General features: G+C 63.1%; 1 protein-coding gene across 3 annotated transcripts in view; it reads left to right on the top strand.

Annotated features, from left to right (window-relative positions):
• Positions 1 to 11,933, top strand: part of RXRA (retinoid X receptor alpha) — a 98,507-nt gene extending 86,574 nt beyond the window's left edge. For all 3 annotated transcript variants that reach the window (XM_060100897.1, XM_060100895.1, XM_060100896.1), the window contains 5 exons: positions 1,054 to 1,183; positions 2,710 to 2,842; positions 4,409 to 4,500; positions 6,249 to 6,354; positions 7,967 to 11,933. In XM_060100897.1, coding sequence (XP_059956880.1) covers positions 1,054 to 1,183; positions 2,710 to 2,842; positions 4,409 to 4,500; positions 6,249 to 6,354; positions 7,967 to 8,114 — 609 coding nt within the window. In that variant the 3' untranslated portion in view covers positions 8,115 to 11,933. The remainder of the gene's footprint in view (positions 1 to 1,053; positions 1,184 to 2,709; positions 2,843 to 4,408; positions 4,501 to 6,248; positions 6,355 to 7,966) is intronic.
• Positions 11,934 to 14,298: the final 2,365 nt, after the last annotated feature.

Raw genomic sequence — 14,298 nt, forward strand, 5'->3', positions numbered from 1 at the left:
AGTTTGTCACCAGGCCTCCCACGAGAGCCCTCAGCAGGCCCTTCACGGGGCCGGGTTGTTTAGGCTGCGTCACTGGAGGGCGGATGGTTTCTGTCAGGGGAAGCTCTTCCGTGGGGGCCTCCCCGATGTGGCTGCCTGGCCGTCATGGTTTCTGCAATGAGGGGTTTCCACATCCCGTGCACGGGCCTCGGTCCCCCCCTCCCCGGGCCCAGAAGGTTCTCTACCCGAGCCCCACAGGCTGGAGCCGGAAGCAGCAGGGTGCCACTGAGGCCGCCCAGGTTTCCTCATCTCTGAGAATGACTGGGGCTTCCCCTTCTGGCTAGAACTTTCTGGAGGGGCCTCTGATGCACCCTCTCTGTGTGCCACCTCCAAGTCTGGTAGGAAGGAGCAACACCGGAGGGGCTGGCACCCACCCCCGAGTCTGGTCTGTGACACGCGGTCACCTGGCCCCAACCCCCGGGGCTGCGGTGGGGACTGAGTGGGCTGTAGCACGGTGACCTTCCTGTGGCTGCTGGGACAAGTGACCACAAACCAAGTGCCTAAGACAGCACAGATTTTAGTATCTTACGCATCTTGAGGTCAGAAGTCTGAGCTCAGTGTCCCTGGGCCAAGTCAGGGCATCGGCAGGGCTGGCCCTTCTCGGGGAGAAGCTGCTGCCCGGCCTGTCCCTGCTCTGGAGTTGCCCGCGTTCCTCAGCTCCCGGCCCTTCCTCCGGCTTCGGGGCCGGCAGCATCTTCCCTCCTCGACCTCGGCCTCCGTCCTCACGCCTTCTCTCCGCTCTGACCTCCTCCCCCCTCCAGTAGGGACCCTCGTGATGGCACTGGGCCCACCCACTTCTTCCAGGGTAACCTCCCATCTCAAAACCCTTAACTTGGCCGCGTCTGCAGAATTCCCTTTGTCGGGTAAGGTGGCACATTAGCAGGTTCTGGGGTATAGGACGCGGGTGTCACTGGGGGCGTTATACAGCCGCCACCGGCGGGTAAGGCGTGTGGCGGGGCCCGGTCTGGGGCCGCGTTCCCTGCTCGGTGCTCACCGCGGTGTCCCTTCCCCCAGCCCAATGACCCTGTCACCAACATCTGCCAAGCAGCCGACAAGCAGCTCTTCACCCTGGTGGAGTGGGCCAAGCGGATCCCGCACTTCTCCGAGCTGCCCCTGGACGACCAGGTCATCCTGCTGCGGGCAGGTGAGTGGCCGGGCCTGGCGGGGGCTGGGCAGGCATGGACAGGAGAGGGGCGGGGGCTTTGGAGCCCCGCGGGGGGGACGCGGCCTTCCTCCTGCTGTGCGAGGCCGCGGGGGAAGGGGCACGGGCCGGGGCTTCTGCTCCAGCACTGCCCACCCCAGCCTGGGTTTTCCTCCCCTCCCTCATGAGGAGGGCTTCAGTCTGGGGTCTCTCCTAGTGGCCTTCAGAGGGGTGCAGGGCCGTCTGGGGGACCCCTGGGAGAGGGAGGGGCGAGCAGGTCTCGCAGGGGCTGCCCTTGGGGGTCTGTGTGTTCTGCCTTCTTCCTCCACTGAGGCCGCAGCCCCTTTCCCAGGCTGGGCTTGCGATGCACGAAGCTGGTGCAAAAACAGCTCGCTCCGTGCTCAGCACACACCCCACGGCCGAACGGGTTGTGAGGGAGATCCTGGGACCCGGGGGGGCGGGTGGGGGGTGGATGAGAGGGAGAGACGCAGAGTGTTCGCAGAGTGGCAGGGTAGGGCAGGCGCTGGGGGCCTGGTCCTGCCCCTCGCAGAGCTCTGGTCCTTGGCCCTGGTGTTTGGCCAGGGGGGTGTCCCTCCGCACTGAACCTGGGGGCGGGGAGAGCCCGTGCCTAGAAGAGTTTTCACTCTGGGACACAAAACCCAACACCCAGAGCCGTCAGACCTGCAGGGTTGGGAAAATCTGGGACCAGGGGTTGGAGAGGATTCTGATTCACACTGACCAGGCAGCCCCTTCCTCTCCCTGGGCCTCAGTTTTTCCTCTGTATAAAATGGGGCCAATACTTGCTTTGTAGGGTTGAATCAGGATTAGATGGGATGAGCCTTGTGATACTGGCAGCCACCAGCCTAGAACCTTCAGGGCACTCGGGAGTGGTGGCCGTGACGGTCACTAGTGACAGTCTTGTGGGATGATTCATGCTGTTCAGTTTATAGGGTCATCGAAACACTTGCTCACAGCATCGTGTCCATCCCTCTTTGTAGCCCTTGCACCTGCTCTGTGTGCGCCAGGGCCTCGTGTAGAGAGAGCGGCGAGCTGGCCTTTGGCTCTAAACACACCTTGTTTCAGCTCAGTAATTCACTGTTCTGTGCCATCCACAAAATGTCAGTCTCTGGGAGCTTGCCGTGGGGGCCAGACTGGCGGCAGCTGCTCCGGGGCCGCCTGGAGAGGGTCCTGGGAGCTCCCTTGTGCTCCGTGGCACATGTGTCTGGCACTTGCAGAGAGAGACTCCCCTGGCACCCTCGTTTGGGAGCCTGGGTTAAACTACGCTACAGGACATGCTCTGTGCAGGACTTCTCAGGGCCTTTACGGCACGCACTCTGGAGGCATTTCCCAAACGTCCGTGCTTGGGAACTTGCTTTCTGTGGCACGGTCATGGGCTCGGGGTTTCCTGGAGCCCACTTGGGGAACTGTGGCTTGGGAGGCTGAGCGCCGCCTCTGGGGAGCCCGGCGGGCCGGGGGCAGGGCGGCCGGGGTCTGGGGCCGACAGTGACCGTGTGCTCTCCCCGCCGCAGGCTGGAACGAGCTGCTCATCGCTTCCTTCTCCCACCGCTCCATAGCCGTGAAGGACGGCATCCTCCTGGCCACCGGGCTGCACGTCCATCGCAACAGCGCCCACAGCGCGGGGGTGGGCGCCATCTTTGACAGGTGGGGGCCCAGCCCACGGCCGTGACCCGCTTGGCCTTTGTCCTGTTCACGAAGGTTACACTTGCGGGGATACAGAGAAGGGCAAGGACTAAGATTAAAATCCCTCCGGGCGTACCCGACAGCCGCAGCCGACGTTTTTGGTTTACTTTTCTCCAAATACGTTTTAAGGTCCTGCCCATGGGAAGAGAAGCTGCCCTATGTTTAATGCAAAAGGTAGATTGTGCCGTAGATACTCTTCCACGGTTATGTCGGATGCGGCGGAGACTCTTCCGAGCCGAGACTAAAGCATCGCAGCGCCTGTGAGCCCGCGCGCACCCTGTCCCTGGGTGCCCAGCTGCATCTCAGCGCCGCTTCTGGCGTGTCCCCGGTGGAGACACCGCTCTCTGCCCCTCGGCCCCTTCTCGGCACGCAGCCAGGGGCCAGTGCTGGGCGGTGGGCAGGGGGCTCCATTCAAGTGCCTCCAGAATCATGGCCCACCTGTGCTGCATCAGGCGGGGCTGACAGGAGCTGCTCATTCCTGTCTCTGGGCCTTGCCTAAGAGCCCGGAGGACCTGGGGACCTGGGTGTCAGCTCAGCCAGCCGGAGTGGGAAGGGCTGGGGAGGGGCGTCCCGGGGTCCCTCGGGTGGGGGACGAGGCACAGGAGTGGCGAGTGGGAAGGGGCGGATGGCAGGGGTTGGGGGGGTGGGGATGGTGGTGGGAGGGGTCCCAGGCGAGCCCCCGAGTACAGGAGCCTTGAAGTCAGAGGGGAGCAGCAGAAGCCCCTACTGTAGCCCCCCGGGGATAAATGTGGGAGCCGTGCTGCCCCGTGGGACAGCTCAGGTAGAACAGAGGGGCACCACGTGCTGTGGGCAAGCACTGGTTTAGACAGTGCAGGGATGTGTCTTTGCCACAGGATGTTTCAGGACCTTTAACAAGCTCGTGTACAGAAGTGCCACCAAAAGGGGCTGTGGAGTGCAGATTTATTGCCCGCAGGCGGCTTCTTTGGAGAGCACGTCCCTCTGGGGGGATGTTTAGAAGTGCAGCCCCAGTCACGCACCCAGCTGACAGTTCTGTGGTTCCAGCTGCTAGAGGTGACGGTGATGGGAATGTAATAAGTGGCCGGTGACAGGAAGTGGAACGGAGCCTGCTCCGGCTGCAAGGAAGGAGCCAGGAAGCCAGGAGCTGGGGAAATGCCTTCCCGCGGGCAGACTCCAGGGAGCGGCAGGAATGCGGCGCTCAGGCCTCGGCCTCAGGCCGCCGTGTCTGGTCTGCAGCCCCGTGGGGGCGTGTGGCAGTGGGCTTTGCCCCGGCTGTCACGGGGTTCCTCTTTCGTCTCTGGCCCCCCAGGATAAAATCCCATTCGCAGACCTTCTTGAGGAAGAGGCGTGGAGCCCCCGGGGCGGGATGGGACAGGCTGGGTGTGGGGATTGTCCCGCCCTGTCTGGGCGGCTCCCCCAGTCTCCTGGCTCTTCTCAGCTGCCCTCCAGGCCCACACCGGGCTTCCCGAGCCCTTTGGGTTTTTCTGGCGGGCCCTGTGAGAGGCCCGGTCTGACTTGGACGTCGGCATGTGCCGGTTTCCCCCGCAGGGTGCTGACGGAGCTGGTGTCCAAGATGCGGGACATGCAGATGGACAAGACGGAGCTGGGCTGCCTGCGCGCCATCGTCCTCTTCAACCCCGGTACTGCCTTCCCGCCGCTTTACCTGCTGTCCAGGCCCGGGTATCAGCCCCCCAGGGGGACTAGAGTCCCCGGGCTCTCATCCCAGCCCCGCTGCTCACTGGCGCTGCAGCGTCGGCGACCTGACCCTTCTCCGAGCCTCGGTGTCTCTCTTACGATGAGGGCACAGCCATGCCACCTTCTTCCCGAGGCCCTTGTGAAGGTCGGACGAGGCTTGCGCAGCCGAGCTCATCCTCTGTGGTTTGGTGAGGGCTCCGGCCGGGCCTTTGGGCACTGTGTCCAAAGCGAGGCCCCACCCGCACCAGCATCCCGGGCTCCAGAGGAGACGGCCTCTTTGCACGCTTCTGCTGCCGAAGTTCTGGAGCCCGGATGTTCTGGGGGTGGACGGGGACACCGGGGGCAGGTTTGGGGCTGCTGAGGGCTTCTAGGGGGAGGTGCAGGGAGCTGACTGGGCGGCGGGAGGATGGGACGGCCCTGGGGGTCACGGGCCCTGACTCCTTGCCCTCCATCAGCTCCAGTGCTGAGGGCCGGGGTGGGGTGGAGATGGAGTCTGCTCATGGGGGACAGCCCGTTGCCAGGGACGTGTGTTCCCCAGCTCTGTGCTGGAGCCCGTGACCCTGCCAGCATGGGAGGCTGAGCACGTGTCTCGGCCCTGCCTGGCGGGATCCCCGTTGAAGTCGTGCATGGCTTGTGGCTCCTGGCGTTTGTTCACCTGTTGGGGCCCAAGTGTGGGGTTGCTGGGGACAGAAGGGAGATGTCCAGAGCTGGCAGAGCCCCAGGGCCTGGGGGAGCCCAGTTGCAGAGGAGCCCGGCATGTTCCCAAGGTGCCCAGGACCCCAGGCCACCATGGCATTCACACTGGGCCACAGTGCTCCTACTAGGACATCAGACAGCCAGGACAGGGCCAGTGTGGGACCCCCTGGTCTGGGACTCACAGGCCAACCGACAGCAGTCCTGTTCCATGGCTGAGCCCCCAGAGGCTGCGTCAGCTTCAGGCCAGCAGCAGGGAGGCTCTAGCCTCTGCCCTCTGAGCCACTAGGACGGACCATGCCTGGCTGGGGCCAGACTCAGGGCTGTGTGAGCCCAAATCCAGATGCCCAGTGGTGGCTGCTGTTCGGGGGCAGTGGGGAGACAGAGAGAGAGGCTCGTCCAGTGTCAGCTTGCTGGGTAACCTCAGCAGATGAAGAAGCACATGGGGGTTCTTAGCAAAGCTTTGCCCGGCCGGGGAGCTCTTGGTGCCTCAGAGAGGCCTGTGACAGCTCACCAAGATGAGCCAGGGCGGCCCGTGCTTCTCAGCCTCACCCCTGGGCCCTGGGGGTTTTGGCGACCCTGGTCCCGGGTATCTCCGTCCACAGGCAGAGCCTTCCAGACTGGTCTCCTGCCGCCAGGGTCCCAGGGCTCAGGATGGCTTCAGGGCCCCCCATAGCATGGGTCTGGCTGTTTCAGGTAGAAGAGGGTTTGGAGCCTTCATCTGGCTCGAAGGGGCTGAGACCCAATGCAGCAGACGCCTCTGGAGTCAACCCGGTTGCCATGGTAACCAGGAGCCGCCCGGGGGCAGGCCCATCCCACTTTACAGATGGGGCAGCTGAATGGCAGGAGGTCAGGGGACTGGCCCAAGGTCAAGTGGCCAGCAAGCAAGCAGCAGGGCCAGGGCTCGAGCGCAGGGCAGCCTCGTCTGAGTGGGGGCTCTGAGTCCCTGGGGCAGGTTCCCTGGGCAGGGCTCTTACCTGCGGCCCCTGCTCCCTCACAGACTCCAAGGGGCTCTCAAACCCAGCCGAGGTGGAGGCGCTTCGCGAGAAGGTCTACGCATCCCTGGAGGCATACTGCAAACACAAGTACCCCGAGCAGCCAGGAAGGTGAGCCTCGACCCAGCCTCTGCCTGGACGGACCTCGGGGTCTCTTTGCAGATGCCCTGACCGGGGCAGGACCCCGCCACCACCCCTCCAGACACTCTTGTGAATTAGAAGGCGACACCCTGCCTTCATCCAGGGCAGCGGGGGATTGAGGTGCTCTCCCGGCCTCAGCGGGCACGCTCTCACGCTTTCTTGTAGCCCCACCAAAAAGATGGGCCCAGTGCGGGCACACAGTAGGTGCTTGTCGCTGTAAAGCACATAAACAAAGTCAGTGCTTTCCTCCGCCTGCCAAAGGGAACCACTAGAGGCAGGGGCCTGGCGTGCTCACCCCTAGCAGGGAAGGACGCCGGCACATAGTAGGTGGTTTATAAGCATATGCAGAGTAGACGGCCATGGTCTGCAGACCTGCCCGTCTCTCCTGGCCGACTGTGGGCCCCGGAAGGGCTGGAATTGTCTCCTTTCTGGGTCCACAGTGCCGGGCACGCCGTGGGTGTCTAGGAGAAGGGGAAGCGTCAGTGGCTTCACGGCATTCCAGATCCGTTGTCCTGATTCCACCCCCTCTCTCTCCCGCTGGCCACCCCGCCGACTGGCACACACGGGCCACACAGGGTTAACTGTCTTGCTCAGCCTCATCTGGTTTGGTTTAGAGTGAAACTTCCCGGAGGAGGAGGAGGAGGAGAGGAGGGGTGGCAGCCCCGCCTGTTTTTCCTGGCTTCCCGCTCTAGCCCATCTCGCCAGCTCAGCAGAAAACAGCTCGTTCTCTGGCCCTGTTCCAGCCTCTAAGCTGCATTTCTGCCTTTAAAACACGGGTAGTGTTGCAGCCAAGCACGGGGCTTTTCCCCCTGAAATACGGACACTGTTAATAATTAATGAGGCCCTGGGCCCCCTGGAGGGGCATGTGGAGAGACCAGGCAGCACGTGGGATGGGGACGGCATGGGGGGCAGATGTGGATGTCCCTGGAGGGGCATGTGGCCCCGTCCCCCCCCTCCACGGCAACTGTCCTTGGCAGCGGGGCCACGAAGCCTGGCGTCCCTTTTCCAAGAGGCTCCCAAAGTCTTCCCCTGTTCCTCCTCCACCCAGCGTCCTCCCCAGAAACTCTCCAGGGGGTGGGCACGGCCTGAGGAGCCTCCTTCCCTCCCACCCGCCCTGTCTGGGCATCAGGTGCCTCTGGCCGAGCTCTTTCTGGGGAAGGTGGGCGCTGGCGTGGGGCCCCCTGGAGGGTGGTCCTTGCTGAGAAGGGCTTGTTGGCGCTCAGCCCTGCTCCCAGCTCAGGAGCAGCTTCACCTTTGGCGCCTCTGCAGCCAGAGGCATTGCTGGTACTCAGGTCTCTTCTCCCAGCCCTTCTTTCTGCTTAAAATCCTACTGTGGCTCCCTCTTGCACTGGAGAACGCTCACGTGTTGTAGCTTCCCCACGAAGCCCTGTTCAGCCTGCCCCAGCCCGGCCACTGTCTCGCCACTGGACCTTCATCCTGGATCTCCATCCTGGGGGTCTCCTGCCGTGGCAGCCTCAGGGGGATGGGGCTGTGAGCCTGGTCCCTTCCCCAGGGGGCCGCCGGGCTCCAGGACGCAGGGTGGGAGGGCCCGCCCGCCCCTCACGCGGCTCCTGTCCCGCAGGTTTGCCAAGCTGCTGCTTCGCCTGCCGGCCCTGCGCTCCATCGGCCTCAAGTGCCTGGAACACCTCTTCTTCTTCAAACTCATCGGGGACACGCCCATCGATACCTTCCTCATGGAGATGCTGGAAGCCCCGCACCAAATGACGTAGGCCCGCAGCCCGTCCTTCACACCCGCTGGTCCGGCCGCCCCGCCCGGCTGCCAGCTGCTCTTCTCAGCCGAGCCCGTCCCGCCCCTCCTCTGCCTGGCTGTTTGGACTTGGGGGCGTGGCCTGTCACTGCTAAGCCTGAGATGTGCTGCCACCCTCGTTATTTTCAGTACTACTCGACTGGACCGGGAAGTGGCCATGCTGGGGCGGCAGCCGGAGTGGCAGGAACTGGTGTGAGCCCCGGGGGAGCCCGGGCGGCTCACGGGGTCTCAGGCCCCCGCCCCCGGAGCTACAGCGGTCAGAGGGTGGCTTTGTTCCGTCACTGTTTTGTTGTCGCGAGGTCCTCTGTTTGCAGGGATCCCTCTGCCTCCTGTGTGTGCTGGCAGCCTGCCAGCCCGGCCTCACCCACAGTCGGGAGGAGGGGACGGGGGGTTTGGCATTTCATTGCAAAAGACCCCACCTGCCCCCTGGGAGGACGGGAGGGGCTCTGGGGCAAGCAGCCTTTGTCTCCCCTCAGAATGAAGGGTGAGCAACCCCTGTTTCCAAAGATGACTTTCAACTTCGTCCCCGAGCCAGTCAGAACAGAAGCTGACCTCTGTGCAGGGTTTGGGGGCCACCTCAAGGCTGCAGGGACTGGAGTCACCTGCCCACCCCACCCCACCTCATTTCTCTCTTGGCATCGTCCTGGTTTCAGCTTCTTGTCCCACGTGGTCTTGTCCAGCCCTGGGTAACCAACACCCCCCCCCCCAAATCTTCCAGTCTGTGCCCAGGGCCAAGGCTGACCCCAGTCCCCAGTCCTGGAGGGCTAGCCTGGTCTCTCCCTCCTGGAAGCACTGGGGGGGCCATGCCGACCTGGACTCTGCTGACCTCTCAAGGGCAGAGGTCACCACCAAGGAGGCCCACAGGGACGGGAGGAGAGGAGGGTCACTTTCCCCAGAGGGTCCTCGGGCAGCTGTGCACGTTGAAGGAGGGACTTGAGGGCACATGGCTCGGGGGAGGGGGCCATTCTGGAGCGCTCTGGGTAGAGAGGCCCCTTCGCTGGCTGTTTTGTCCAGAGGACTCTTGGGGTCAGGAACCGTTGAGTGCCAGCACCCTTGGGGCCGGGGCTGGATGCCCCTCGGGGGCAGCCAGCCCGGCTGTCGTCTTGGCCGGCTGATGGAGCCCTTTGTGGGAGCTCCATCAACACCTGCTCTGGTGGAGGGCACCCCACCCAGCCCTGCACCCACCCCTGAACCTTTCACCCAACCCAGGCAGGCAGGCCCTCTGCCCCTGGGGCAGGGGCGGGGGGCGGGGTCTCTCAGGTTGAACTGGCCTCTTTTGCACTGTAATGCCCTCCCTTTGATCTGAGGACTTTCCATTTTCATGCCTCGTACTCCACAAACCCAGCATTTGTCAGTCAGCAGGGGCCTGAGCCGGGCTGGGGGGCTGGGGGGCTGGGGGGCCGGGGGTAGGGGTTGGGGAGGAGAGTCCTGTCTTCTCAGCCCACGAGGGGGGCGCTCTGTGATGCCTGTCTTCTTCCCGCCGCTCCCCACCAGAGAGGCCCCAGAGCGGGGGTGGGCATGGGGGCTGTGGATGCCCTCCCCCCAAGTCTGTTCCCCCGGGTGCTGCAAGGGTGCCCCTGGGGCTGGAAGGGGAGGTGCCGGCCTCCAGGCCTCTAGGGAGGAGGGGGTCCATTCTTGGCCCTCCAGAGTCTGGCCCGAGCTAAGCGTGAGGCACCTGGGCAGAGGGTGTGGAAGCTTCCACAAACACGTCCTTTCTTGGGCACCCCACCCCACCCTTAATGTGGTGGCCCAGGCGAGGCATCCCCCGCCACACAGACACCCCCAGCCCCGTCCACCGTCTGAGGCAGAGACGGGGCGAGCCCACGCCTGCCCAGTTGTCCCTCTTCCCAGACTCTCCCTGCAAGTCTTGGCAGCCTTTGGGGGCATGCCTGTGTCCGGCAGGAGGACGCCGGCACCCTCAGGGGCCTCCCTCTGGGACCCCCTCCCCCTGGGAACGTAGACCACCCCCCGGCCCACCACCCTGGTGCCTTCTGCAGCCAGATGCACCCTGTCCACGCCCAGCCCCCTCCCGCTCCCCTGGACCCCTCGGGAACGTGGTGGCTCCAGTGGGGAAAACCCAGGATGGGGCGCTTTGCTGGGGGGTCGGCCTCGTGGGCTGGCTGCCCGTAAAGCACTGAGGTCCCCAGGCCACCCCCTCCCAAAGCCAGAAACTCCCTGGCCCCTCGCCGCTCAGCCTTCCGTGGCCCCGCCGGCACGGCAGCATCTTGGGCTCTTGGGGCTGCCCTTTCGTCCTCTCCTCGGTCCGCTGTCATCGATGTTTTCATGCAGTGCTGTTTGTCTGAAAGATGATGGTGGGGAAACGGCACATTACTCAGTAGAGAGGTAGGATTTTTATTTAACCAGACCTTCAGTAGTATTACCAATCTGGTTCAACTAAGGTGATTTTTTGTAATTATTATTATTATTATTATTATTATTTTGGTGGGACAATCTTTAATTTTCTAAAGATAGCACTAACATCAGCTCATTAGCCATCCTGTGCCCGTCCCCGCCTGCTGGACGCTTCCGGCATGTCCCCTCCCTGCTTGGACATCAGATGGGCCTCCCTAGGCCGAGGAGTGAAGACGACCACGCCCCGGGTTTGGAAGGTGTTGGCAAAACCAGACTCCGCTCGTCCCCCGTCAGGCGTCTCCTTGGAAGCTGGCCTGCCCGGGGACGTCTGCCCAGATGGCTCCTGGGTCAGCCCCTGGCCCTCTCGTCCCCTGGGGGGGAAAACGGCGCCACACTCTCGGTGTTCCGGAAGGATTCGGGCTGGCAGGCCGGTGGCCAGTGCTGGAGACCGTGCCGAGCTTCCTCCTCTGTGGGGGCCCCTGGGGGGGCCCGGCCGGAACGTGCAGCCAGTGGGTAATCAGCTGATGTTGTCCCCATCATGGAATTCGGTCCCTGCCCACTCACGCAGGTGTGTGGTGTACAATGTACATGCTGTACAGAGACCCTGTGTGCACAGACCTGCTCGCCATCCACACACACGTACCAGTTACCAGCGTTTTCTGTTTATTTTTAATCAAGACTTCCCCCCACCACCACCGTTTTCCTACAGATTTGCTTCATGTAAGCAAGTACGTAAGGACCCCTCTTTTGGTGAAATCCGGGTTCGAATGAATATCTCGTGGCAAGGAGATGCATCTATTTTAAGATGCTTTGGAGCAAACAGGTTTAGCTGTTCCCAGTCCTTAGGATGCCTTAGCCGGGATGCGTAGCTCACACTTAGAGGGGATGACAAATACAGAGAAAAGAGATGTTTAAAGCATCGGGAAAGGTAGAAAAAAAAATCTATTTTTGTACAAATGTAATTTTATCCCTCATGTATACTTGGAGGATGTGGCGGGGAGGGGGGACTTGTTTTGTTTCTGCTTCTAGAGACTGAGGTGAAAGCTTTCTGAGTCAACGTTGGCACGCAAGGTGGAGCGGAGGAGGGAGCTCTCGGGACGGGGCACGGGCTTCAGACGAAACCGCTGCACGTAGATGTTTTCTTTCTGGGGCAGGAAGGTGGGCCTGAAACTTTCAAGGGTTTTCTTCCCCTTTCGAGTAATTTTTAAGCCTTGCTCTGTTCTGTCCCTGTTGCCGGCTGGCCTTCCCGAGACTCTGTGACTGTGAAATTTACTTCCCCACGTGATTGTTCTCGAAAACTTCGCGGCCGCAGGTGCCGGGGATTCACGAACAATGGTGTTAGAATTGTGGAAAAGAGAAACTCAAAGCCAACGTGAGAGGAGAAACAAACAAAACATGAGTGTTTAAAAATACATCCCCATTCAGTTTGCCTTTGTGCTGGTGGGATTTTCCTGTTGGTCTGGAAGTCAGCCACGCCGGGGGCTTCCGGCCGCCCTGGATGGGGAGGGCCTGCCGGCCTCGCCCTGACCTGGGCTGGGTCCACACCAGGTGCCCCAGCTGCACCCCGGACGGCGGTGTTGGCCTGTCGAGGATGGTGAGACTGCGCCCTGGGCCCCACCCGGGCCTTTTCTCCTCCTGGGTCTTCTCAGATCACAGAGCTCCCGGGAGCCTGCCTCTGGGTCTGGGTCCCGTCCAGAGGCCTCCCGAGAGGGCTGCCCTCAGCGTCCGAGGGGCTGGGTGTGGGCCGAGCCCAGCCCCGGTGTCCACACTGGCTTGAACGGGCGGGAGGTTCACACACAGCCACAGAATTAGTGACGTCATCAAACTGTCCCATTAGTGAGCAGGTAACGACACCCCTTCTTCCTCTCGTCCCCATGCTGTCTGGGGGCTGGGCTGGGCCCGGCCGCAGTTTGGTGATGGTCCCCGAACCCTCTCGTGCACCTCCAGCCAGCAGGCACCCTCCAGGGAGCCCCAGGGTGTCCTGGAGCTGGGAACTCTGAGGGCCGGAGGCCCGCCCGGTGGCGCCCGACACATGGTACCGAGGGCAAAGGTGGCTCCCGGCAGGAGGGCGTGAATCTCACCACGAGGCCTGTGGCCCGAGAGGCAGGGGCTCCCCTGGTAACCCCCCTAGATGTGCTCGTGCACATACAGTATATACATGAGGACACGTGCATTCACACCCGTACAAACGCTCGTACACGTGTGCACACACACCACCTCACAGAAACTCAGCGGCTCCTGTCCCTACCAGGGCTGCAGGCTGTACCAGCAGGACTCTGGAAACGCAGGGTACTGAGGCCTTGCTGCCGAGACCCGCTGCCAGGTCTGCTGCTGCTTGGGAGGGCCTCCCCAGAGTGAGGGCGTGGCCTTGCCCACCAGAGCTCAGCCTGGACCTCCTGGAAGGGGCGGGCACAGGGAGACAGCCTCCCACAGCCTCCCGGCCTTGCTGGGACCGGCCGGCTCTGGTTTCCTGTCATAAAAGCTCAAATAATACCAGCCGTGGGGGCCTCGTCTTGGTCTGAAAAGTGGGTCAGCCCTGGGGGGCCTGGAGAGTTGGAGGGTTGCCCCCCACTGAGGGCCCCTTGCCCTGCCTTCCACATGCCCAGGCCCACTGGCTACCCTGGCCCAGCTCTGGGCCCGGCCTCCACGGATGGATCCTGCAGGGGTGTCTTGGGCAGGGTGCGGGGGCACAGGTGTAAGTGGGCCCTGAGGAGGGATGGCTCCAACGGCTGCAGGGCGAGGAGGGGCCACCGAGGTCTCGGGGGAAGAGCCCGGAGAGGAGGGTTCCTCGCGGGTTCCCAGGCCAGCAGGGCAGTGACCGAGATGAGCTGTCCAGGCCCAGCATCCCCCAAACGTGGTCCGGGGCAGAGGCTCCAGGGAGCACACCTGGGCGGATGTCACCCCGGAGGGGCAGCTGCAAAGGGGCCGGTGGGCGGAGGAGGCCGGGCGGTGGGCGGGTCCGGGTGGGCAGGGCCTGGCACCCGCCTTCTTGAGGAGGGCTGTGCCCCTGGCAAGCCTCCAGTCAAGCGGAGACCCAGGCTGCCTACGGGCATTGCTTGGCAACCTGGCTTTTGGCCTCTCTGCTGCCTCCAGTTGCCATGGTGACTCCTGCCCAGGGCGGTCCCCCTGGGCCAGAGATGCTGGGCTTGATGAGTTTATCACCAGCAGGATCAGGTGGTGACAGGATGAGTCAGCAGGGCTTGGGGGTTGTGACCTGAGAGGTAAGATTTGGGTGGGGGGTTTTGGGATGCAACTGTGCTGAGCTCCCCTGGATAACAGGTTCTGGGCTGGGTGCCGGAGCCCAGTGACAGGGAAGGGCCGGCCCTGCCATCAGCAAGCAGGCAGTGTGATTGAAGAAAGGGCATGTGTGGGAAATGGGGGGGGGACATCCTGGAAAGATGGGGTGAGCCCCCCAGTGAGGCCCCGATGCCCAGCAGAGGATGCAGAGGACAGAAGAAGAGTAGGTGTCATCACGGGGCCCGAGGGCTGCCGTACCCAGAGTGACGAGAGCCCTGCAGCGGTGGTCAGGGGAGTTGAGACCTCAGGCAGGAAGTGACTGGAATGTGGAGGGTTAGGGAGAGGGGCCTTATCACGATTTCAGTCCTCAGCCCCTGCTACCCACACAGTCCCATCTGCCCCCAAACGCGGGGGCTCCCCTGCAGTGGTGAGTCCTCCCCAGCCAGGACGAGGAGAGGCTGATGCCCTAGTACGTGCCAGTGGGGCTGGGTCCACGAGGGGAACGGCCAGCCTGCTGCCTGTGGACTTCCCATCCGTCTTGTCCCTAGGGGAGGCGT

Source organism: Mesoplodon densirostris, chromosome 6 (assembly GCF_025265405.1).
Source record: "Mesoplodon densirostris isolate mMesDen1 chromosome 6, mMesDen1 primary haplotype, whole genome shotgun sequence".
NCBI classification, from domain to species: Eukaryota; Metazoa; Chordata; class Mammalia; order Artiodactyla; family Ziphiidae; genus Mesoplodon; species Mesoplodon densirostris.